The sequence below is a fragment of the Centruroides sculpturatus genome, unplaced genomic scaffold, assembly GCF_000671375.1.
Source record: "Centruroides sculpturatus isolate CEXI.00-Female unplaced genomic scaffold, Cexi_2.0 scaffold3591, whole genome shotgun sequence".
Lineage (NCBI taxonomy): Eukaryota > Metazoa > Arthropoda > Arachnida > Scorpiones > Buthidae > Centruroides > Centruroides sculpturatus.
Window position 1 is genome coordinate 1 of NW_019387710.1, and position 9,560 is coordinate 9,560.

Genomic DNA, 9,560 nt, shown 5'->3' on the forward strand with positions numbered 1-9,560 from the left:
CAATACGGAATTCATATAACACGGAATTATCTACAGTGTTATAGGGGGTTTACTGTACGCGCAAGGACACTAAGTATATTAGTATTTAATTTTCAGATATCTAGAAAAATATCTTTGATTGAAGATTTTATTTTTCCAAATCTGGAAGACAAAAGTTTTGGTCATGCATTAAAATGGGAAAATAGAAATACGGGAACATTCGTAATGTTTTGGCCTCATAAATCGAGAAGAAAATGGAACGAAACAGATTTCATTGTTTTCGCGGTAAGATCAGTATTTATTATTAATTAAAATGTTTTTAAAATTGCTGTTTAAAAATAAGTTAATAATTATTTTAATTAAAATAAATCTGTAAAATATAAAGGTTTTACAAATTCTTCTAACTTTTATCGCCATCTGTAGTTCTAAAAAATAACTATTCCATTTTTAATTCCCCCTTTTTTTTTTTTTATTATAGGAATGGGACAAAAAGAAAGGTAATTATAAACCAAATAAGCATGGATATTGGACTAATGCTAAAGGAAGACTTCGTTCTGCATTTTGTAGACTATCAAACAAAATAGAATTTTTAGGCAAAGTTTCTAATTCAATGCCATATAGAAGATATCGTCTAAAAAATATTGAGGGTAAGAGATATCAGATAGATACGTTAATATAACATTAAAAAAATTGAATAATCAAAATATAATCGTAATATTTTCAGAATTAATCCGTTTATCAGATAATACGTCACAATTACCGACAACAATGGTTTCGGATTTCGAAAGTATTTTACCAACAGAAGAACACCTCAATCTCTCGTGTATTAACAATCCCCCTACTTTGAACGGGATGAGTAATGAATGTAGTAATTTAAATAACAACGAGAAAAACATTCAGTATGAATACGTTCTTCCATATCCACAAATAAAGGATGAGAATGATTCCGATTATCGCCAACATACAGAATACAATTTAAATAGTTTTACGTTAAATTTCGTAAGTTTATAATTTTATTTAAATGTTAAATTAAATTCGGCCTATCTAATAAAATAATTAAAACTAATTTTATAAAACAGGATACGGATTATATCTCTTCTGAAGGTATGTATCGCTATCTTAGATTTTTCTCTTAAGAATATGGAATGATGTGGACTACAACTATTCGTAAAGTTCGTAATTAATTATTTTCTTTTGCATTTTAATAGACAAATGGTTGATGAAACTATACAAATGCATGAATTGGAAAATTATCATTTTGCTTGCAAAAATGTAAGCAATATAATCATTATATAAGCTATTTTTACCTAAAATAGTGAACAATTTTATATTGCGTTATTGAATATAGAATTCAGCATAGAAAACAAGTAGGACAAATGTTTATTAAATACTTTTCTTCTATGCATCATTACTTACTCACTTCTATCAATTTATTTATTTATTATTTTTCATTATACATTTAAAGAAAAAAAAACTAAAAAAAAGATGCTACAGTATTAGTTTTACTGAATTATTTTATTATAATATATTAAAATTATATTTTCTTATTAATAACATAGAGAAAATTTTGATAAAATTTAAAATAATTTAAGGTGATTGAGATAAAACCTGGCCATTTAAGTGTTTGACGTATGTTAAACTCATAATATATGATGGCCAGCTTTCTACTTCAATCACCTTATTTTTATACATATATAGGCTATATAAAATTTTAAAATAGTTAGAATTATTCTACAATTACTATAATAATATTTTAAACTGATATAAATTTTAATATTTTATATTTTCTCAAGCTCTCAATCCTCAATCATTTAACAACAAAGACGATTTAACATCATATCATAACGAATACCTCATGATGAACACATTATCTTCCATCATCGATCCTGAAGTTTTGCAACCTTCTGCATCCTCCGAATATCTACGAGAAGAAACCAATGATTTAATATTACTTACTAATGAAATCTGTAAAGATGCCAATAAATAGCATAATTTTTTTTAAATCGTATACAAATTCATTTTTTTCTCCTGTAAAATTCTGTATATATAATGTAAACAATTAAAAATATCATATTTATATAAAAAATGTATAAAAATTTTATTTAAATCAGATTGTTACTGTAAAAAAAGTATATTGACATTTAAAAATTTGCATTAAAATATTTTAAAATAAGAATATTTTCAGGATAATTTAATTATTTTGATGAATTTATTTGAATTATAAAATCAAATAAACTATTCAAAATTTTGTTATCAGATTATTTTAGTTTTATATTTTAAAACGAAGACAATTTATTGTTTTGATTTTACTAACGGGTCCTTTAAAAGTGTTAAATTAATTGTTTAATGAATTATTTTTCGAATATTAAGTATATACGATTAGCAACAATTCTAAAATTATAAAATTATTATTGTCTGCAAAAACATTTTACAGTATATCAATATTTAATACATTATATATACAGTGTGAGTCAAAAGTCCTTTGCATCCTTTCCATTCCAAAGACACTGAAGTTACCTTAATGTTTTTAATGTAGTTACATAGGAAGTCATGAATAGAGAATTGGATGAGACTTTTCTTGTTAAATTTGAAAATAATTTTCTATGTCACTTATGTTGTAATTTTTTAATGAGCAGAGATAACGCGTAGTTAAAGAGCACCGTGTTACTAAACATTGTATCCTTTTGCATAGAAAATAATTAATGTGGAGTGTGGTTGCATTCTAATCGCACACATGCTGCATAGCGATTGCTCACGCTGATTGTAATGTTTATTAGTTCTACGAGAGCAAAGTCCATTCTTAAATTTCTGCAGTGTTCTTGGTGGAAGCTGATGAGATGCAATTCGTCTTCATGGAGCATCCCGCACATGTTCTATGCGATTTAGGTCTGAAGATCTTGCCATCCATTCATGCGACGAATTTCTTCACTGTAAAGAAAGTCACTGATGAGTTCAGACTTATGTATGTGAATATTTTCATCTATCAGAATGAAATCTGCACCATGACACTCCAGAAAAATCTTACAAGGGATTTCAAAACTTCATTTCTGCATTTTCTTGTAGTAATAGCAACCTCTTACATAAACGTGGAACTCAGTGCCCTGTTATTAAGCATATTTCCGCTTTAGATCAAGATACATAAAATCATTATCAAACTGGTCTCTTTTTACGATGTTCATGTTTTTATCAGTGATAAACGCGTTGAAATTTATTCCGCCGACTATTTCCATTATACTGCATTTAATTTATAGTCATTGCGCGTTAAAACAATCAAAACAAGAAAATATTTTAAAATTAAGTCATTTTTTGAATACAGGTGTCTTATTTGTAAGGAAATCATACTAATTGCGATGATAGGATTCATGGTTTATGTTTATTAATTAAGTTATAAGGCAATGCAACTCATGGGTGATCCATCAAGCAAAGGTATTTTTCACGAGGATTTTCTAAGAGAAATTGGCTCCTTTTTAGATATGTAAGAGAATACCCGAAAAACACCACGTGGTCAACTCGTTGATTAGGAACGAACCTGCAACTAACTACCTGTGTTCAATTGTTTTATTCACTCGGCCATTGGTGGTCCGCTAATCGTGAGAATTGTACATTTATATAGCCATGTAATAATAGTAATCATTAAGTAAATAAAAACCTCATAACTGCCAATTCTTTACATTAAAAATGTCCAAATTTTATATGTCTATAAAATTTTTAATCCAAAGAATATTCAAATTTCAAATTTTACCTTCTTCTATGAATTAAAGTATTAAAGTATCAATATTTAAATAAAAAGTCGTCAAACATGCGGTTTATACTTTTATTTAATCTGATAAAGTAGATTGACAATTGCATGTAAAAATGAAAATTTTAAATGTTTTTCTTCTTAAACAGAAGACTTAAACGTTATTTATGCGAGAATTTAGATAATCTCATTAATTTCCAAAACAATACTTTATTGGATAGATATTTTGTCAATTTTTCACTACTCGTCTTTTTTTATTTGTCCACTAATCTAGTTCTGTTTCCATTTCTCTCAATTCTAGAAGTCTTTGTCTTTTCTCTTCTAGCAGTTTTTCTCGATATTTATGGATATAATCAGTGATATTAGGTATCTGATTTATTCTGCAAGCAGCTAATGCCGAACGAAAAATGTTCATGTCGGTTGCTTCGTACCACTGATTAGTTGCTTCGCTGTAACACTCGACTCGACATATGATACTCTCTCCGTTATATCCCCCGATGGCAAATATCATATCGTCGATAACTTCTACAGCAAAGTTACTTCGTGATGTTGCCATATCGGGTACTTCTGACCACGTATCATTACGAGGATTGTACTTCTCAACAGTTTGTAATCTTTCCAAGCCATTGAATCCACCCAGAGTATAAACGCAATCGTTGAAAGCGATGCAAGATACACCACTTCTTCGGCTGCTCATATTTGAAATTAGAGTCCATTGATTAGATTGCGGGTTGTAACGTTCGGCCGAATCAAGGCACTGTTGTCCTGTAAAACCACCGATGATATAAATGAAACCGCCTAGAGTTGTGGCATCGGCATCGCTTCGTTGCATATGCATTGGTGCCATCATCGTCCACTGATTTGTTCTACGATCGTATCTCTCGGCGGTATTGTGACGATGCATCCCATTATATCCACCCATAGCGTATATAAGATTGTCTAGTACAGCTACACTCACATAGCATCGTCTGCAATGCATCGGAGCAATCTCTTTCCACTGTTTTTCGATGGTATCTAAACAGCGGCATCCGCTATAATGATTCGTTCCGTCAAATCCACCAATTATGTAGATATTATGATCTATTACTGCACATCTGTGATAAGCTCTTGGACCAGCAGGATCAACTTCATTCATCTTTACCCATCTGTCTGCTCTGCTATCGTATGTCTCGATGTAATCGGTTGGAGAACCAGAACTCCATCCCCCTATAGCAAAAATTATTTCGTGAGGGATGCGAGGCAGAGCCAAGTCTGGGGTTAGAATTTCTTCGGATCTCTGGCTTATGGTTTCCAAATCGTTTAGAAATTTTAATGTTTCCGTTATAAGAGGATAACAATCTTCGTTTTCTGTGACGTATGGATGTGTTTTCACAGTTCTCATGAAAAAATCAGAATCGAGAAGCCCTAGACGTATGCATTTCAATAAATCAGGCATATGTTTCTTCCTCTCTTGTGGATTTATGTTTATCCATCGCAATACAGTATCCCAAACTAATTCTTCTTCTTTAACATTTAATTCTTCACAATTCAAGACGTTTATCAGTTCTTCGGTTGTCATTTCCATCAATTCTTCATTCTGACTTGAGACTTCAACATAATTTTTCATTAAATACTGATGAGCCGATTTTTCTAAGGTGATATTTCTATAATATTTTCCTATATTTTTAATAGAAATGCAATTTTTCGAATCTAAATGATGTATCATATAGGAACAACATTCCTCCATTAATTCTGAGAACAAATACTCATCAGCGGCAACAAAAATTTTTTGAACATTTTCTGAGTTCAGTTCGATTTTTCCACAATAAAGATAATCTATGATGTGTTGAAGGGTTTCTTTGTCGATATCTTCTAATGGAACTTCTTTTCTTTTATCTCCATCCGTTGTATTGATGAATAATATTTCAAAAAAGTAGGAATTAGCAGCCATGATGCATTTATGAACTGGAAACTTTTCTCCTTCTGTCTTAAGGATTACATCACAAAATATGCCTGAATCTTTCATTTTTTTCATAATATTTAATGAATTTTGGCTAAACGTTCTTCCTACTTTTGAAGACATTTTCCTTCAACTTTTCTTAATTCTTCTGATGTCAATTGTTTTCAATAAATAATAAGTTTATTATTGTTGTAATAATTGTAAACGTACAACAATTGCTTTTGCCAATATTTTGCATAATTTATCAAATATTAATTTACTTACTTTAAATTTAAGGATGTGGTATTTACTACTTGTTAATTCATTTTTGTTTAACGTTGAAAAATATTGTGTTTTTATTTATAAACTTCAGGAAAATGTGAAGTCCAAAGCGATCATATTATCAATAGATATATAATCCAGGAAATTCATATCTACAATCTTTTCTTTTATTAAACACTTTTCACCCTATGGCCACTAACAGAACTTTTTTTAATCATATCTATTATTAGACCCACAATGGGGACTTTATTGTTAAGAGAAAAGTATGATGTACAGGGGAAAGCCACTAATAATTTGACGTGGCGAGCGTATACTGTATGATTAAAAATTGAAGCTCGCCATTACGCCAATAGGTAACACGTAGCACTTGCCACTCGGATTTTTTTCATTTCTGAACGGGACTTTCTTAATTAATTCTAATAAGTGCATTCCAGTAGCCGAGTGCATAAAATCATCGAACTCTGGTGTCAGTTTGTCGTGGGTTCGTTCATGGAACCTGTTAGTACTGTTACCCGGAAAACTGTTTTCCGGGTTTTCTTCACGTTAGTAATAGCCAAATAGGATCCAGATTTACATAAAAGTACCGTATATCTTGTGGGCAGATCGCTCACGTAAGCTAAAATAACCAAACTCTTTATATGGTTTTGGTTTTAATGTTCGTTATAGTATAGTATTTGATTTATATAACTTGGTGTGGTTTATCACATCAAGTATTTATACTTGGTGTGATAAACCCTTACGCAAGATATTGTAATTATAAATCAAACACTATAATATAATATAAGGATTAGAAGTACGAAATAATCGAATAATCTTAACTTTTTCAGCTATTTTTTCTCCAATAATGCCGGGATCATCTGCTAGTTTCTTATATAATCTTATTTTATTTTAAGTTTTACGAAACGAAAATAAATTATTTTAATTAGAATTTAAACTTTTCTAGGCCTACACATTTAATTTTCTATTATAATATTAATAACTTATATAATTTTGCATTATCTTGTTACTTTCCCAGCTGTTATAAATATTAATAAGATACTGTACTTCGGATATTTTTGTTTAAGCATATGCTATTTAAAATAATAACAACATTAGAAATTTCAATGCTAGCATTATTATATTGTACAAATGAATACAATCAACGATTATTCTATTAAAAATATATTAAAGTGATTAGATATATCTACAGTACTGTATATTAATATACTAGTAGTAATACAAGATATAGAAAAATTATAAATTTAATGTAATTAATATACAAAGGTTTAAAAAAACAGTCGTAAATATCATAAATTAAATAAGCTTATACACATATTTTCAATTTATTACTGTAGTAAAGTTTTAATANATATTAAGAATAATTAGATATTTTATTTGTTATATCGTACAATAATTAAACAAATAACATTATACTAGTATTATACTAGTCACTAGTCTATTCAACGCAGTACGAATTTGACGTTAGCCTTGGCCCTCGACATCAGAATTTTGAAGTGAAAGGGCAAAACTACGTAATGGTTTTATTGGGGGCAATACTACGTTGAAGGGAGCGACGATTCGTTAGAGATTGAGAAACACTGGTATAGACAAAAGTTGTAGGGTATCGAGGGGTCAATCAATTGGTGACCTCATATGTGACCTTGACCTTGGCGTTCAAGGTCATTTGGAGGTCAAGTCTGTTTTTTTCAATGGGAACACATATTTTTGACCCCGGAAATGGAAATAGCAGGAAATTTCACAACCGAATATACCTTTGACCTTACTGTCTAGGTCAAAGGTCAAGATTATTTTAAGGTTAAAATTATAAGCTTTTTCTAGTGGGAAACCATACTTTTTATTACTGGAATAGGCAGGGAGGTAAAAGTTACATTTTTTCATGACCTTATTACTTTCAACTTTAAAAGCATTCACTACTTTTAGTACTACCGAGGAGTAACGATGTGGATTTAGTAGTTTTCTGCTCCCTTTGAGGTGCTTATTTTCAGTGAATCAATCTGCTTGCCTCTCACTATTGTGGTGCTTGTTTTCGGTGAGTCACTTTAATTATTACCATTGTTTGAGATGTTGGTTTTGGGGGAAAATTTTATAACAAATGTTCGAAATGATGCCCTTCCACTTTAATGCATTTATTGAACCGCGCTTACAATTATCACGCCTGAGATGACCTTCAGAGGTCAAATTTGGGGTACTCAAGATTATGGTTGATTGTGTAATTTCCCGTTGTTTTCATGTAAATGTAACTTTTACCTCCCTGCCTATTCCAGTAATAAAAAGTATGGTTTCCCATTATAAAAAGCTTATGATTTTAACTTTAAAATAATCTTGACCTTTGACCTTTTTTTAACTCTTTTCACTCTGTGGGCACTAAGAGGGCCTCTTTTTCCAAGCCCATTATGGGTTCGGCCAGGCCCACAATGGGGCTGCCGGGTGATGAGGGATGGGGCCGAAATATCCGAACGGACTACCCCCGAAAAAATTCTGGGGATTTTTCGACCCGTTCGGATTCGAACCCGGGTCCTCCAGAGCGGTGGGTTGCCACCTTGACCGCTCGGCCATCCGGACGCTGACCTTTGACCTAGACAATAAGGTCAAAGGTACATCCGGTTGTGAAATATCCTGCTCTTTCCATTTCTGGAGTCAAAAATATGTGTTTCCATTGAAAAAAACAGACTTGACCTACAAATGACCTTGAACGTCAAGGTCAAGGTCACATATGAGGCCACCAATTGATTGGCCCCTCGATACCCTACAACTTTTGTCTAAACCTTTTTCCAAAATAATGAAATCCAATTAAGTTATTTTAATGTCTCAAGATATACACTGTATAAATAAAACTTTAAAAATTTTGAATATAATACCTGGTATATGCATTATTTACCTCCACAATATGTGCCGATTACAGTTCTTCCCATCAGTAATCCCATTGTAGGAAGACTCACTTCTTCCGGAACTAAACCGATGACAATTAGCTTTCCAGTACCCATTCGAGTAGCCATAAGGGCAGATTTCTAAAATGTATGATAAAAATTTTTAAATATATATTTCATTAGAGAAATTTTGAATCAATGAAAATTATCTCACAACAACAGCTTTATTTCCAACAGCTACGAATGCATAATCAAGTCCTCCATTTGTCATCTCCGTAAGTACAAGTTCGATTGGTTTATCAAAATCTTTTGGATTTATACATTTCGTGCATCCAAATTTCTTAGCTGAAATAAATTTTTTTTAAAAATATTTTAATATTCTTCAAGAAAAAAAATTATCTTACCTAGTTGAAATTTATCTGGATTAATATCTACTCCAATAATTTCTTTCGCTTCTTGATACAAGCATCCCATTATAACTGACATTCCGACTCCACCAAGGCCCCAAATTGCACACATAGATCCTTTTTTAACTTTAGCACAATGTACAGCTGATCCAAATCCGGTTGGTACACAACAACCAAATATAGGTATTTTATCTAAGGGTGCCTTAGAATTTATCTATAATTGAAATAAAAATGAATATTTAAACAAATACCTAATTAAGATTTAACTACTAAATCAAGTACTAACCTTCGTCAAATTCATTTCACGGAAAATACCGTATTCCGAAAATGTACCAAGATTTACCATTTGAGATAAAAGAACATCTTTA

The 9,560-nt window shown here is 30.9% G+C and overlaps 3 protein-coding genes across 4 annotated transcripts; 1 reads left to right on the forward strand and 2 right to left on the reverse strand.

Moving 5' to 3' along the window:
- Window positions 1-96: 96 nt before the first annotated feature.
- LOC111616597 lies at window positions 97-1,964 on the forward strand. 2 transcript variants are annotated; one of them, XM_023357991.1, is made up of 6 exons: window positions 97-264; window positions 458-626; window positions 704-978; window positions 1,059-1,083; window positions 1,188-1,251; window positions 1,773-1,964. In XM_023357991.1, the coding sequence occupies exons 1-6, from the start codon at window positions 205-207 to the stop codon at window positions 1,792-1,794; spliced, it is 615 nt and encodes a 204-aa protein (XP_023213759.1). In that variant the 5' UTR covers window positions 97-204; the 3' UTR covers window positions 1,795-1,964. The 2 variants fall into 2 exon arrangements, 1 of the variants encoding a protein (XP_023213759.1); XR_002755280.1 differs by having other exon boundaries at window positions 1,059-1,346.
- Window positions 1,965-3,785: 1,821 nt separating this feature from the next.
- LOC111616596 (kelch-like protein 10) lies at window positions 3,786-5,855 on the reverse strand. The gene has a single exon (XM_023357990.1). It carries the CDS (start codon window positions 5,778-5,780, stop codon window positions 3,984-3,986), a length of 1,797 nt encoding a protein of 598 aa, XP_023213758.1. The 5' UTR covers window positions 5,781-5,855; the 3' UTR covers window positions 3,786-3,983.
- Window positions 5,856-8,788: 2,933 nt separating this feature from the next.
- On the reverse strand, window positions 8,789-9,554 carry LOC111616595 (alcohol dehydrogenase class-3 chain L-like). Its single transcript, XM_023357989.1, has 4 exons — window positions 9,479-9,554; window positions 9,190-9,406; window positions 9,000-9,130; window positions 8,789-8,926 (listed from the first exon to the last, which is right to left on the reverse strand). Exons 1-4 carry the CDS (start codon window positions 9,536-9,538, stop codon window positions 8,789-8,791), a joined length of 546 nt encoding a protein of 181 aa, XP_023213757.1. The 5' UTR covers window positions 9,539-9,554.
- Between the last annotated feature and the right edge of the window lie 6 nt (window positions 9,555-9,560).

What these genes read in the sequence shown, in the direction of transcription:
- LOC111616595 (XM_023357989.1), bottom strand. Translation starts at nt 9,538, where the DNA reads ATGGTAAATCTTGGTACATTTTCGGAATACGGTATTTTCCGTGAAATG. An exon ending in GTGAAATGAATTTGACGAAG is followed by an intron (nt 9,407 to 9,478) that starts GTTAGTACTTGA and finishes TTTCAATTATAG; the next exon opens with ATAAATTCTAAGGCACCCTT. An exon ending in TTGGAAATAAAGCTGTTGTT is followed by an intron (nt 8,927 to 8,999) that starts GTGAGATAATTT and finishes CATACATTTTAG; the next exon opens with AAATCTGCCCTTATGGCTAC.
- LOC111616597 (XM_023357991.1), top strand. Translation starts at nt 205, where the DNA reads ATGTTTTGGCCTCATAAATCGAGAAGAAAATGGAACGAAACAGATTTC. An exon ending in CAGATTTCATTGTTTTCGCG is followed by an intron (nt 265 to 457) that starts GTAAGATCAGTA and finishes TTTTTATTATAG; the next exon opens with GAATGGGACAAAAAGAAAGG. An exon ending in GGATTATATCTCTTCTGAAG is followed by an intron (nt 1,084 to 1,187) that starts GTATGTATCGCT and finishes GCATTTTAATAG; the next exon opens with ACAAATGGTTGATGAAACTA.
- LOC111616596 (XM_023357990.1), bottom strand. Translation starts at nt 5,780, where the DNA reads ATGTCTTCAAAAGTAGGAAGAACGTTTAGCCAAAATTCATTAAATATT.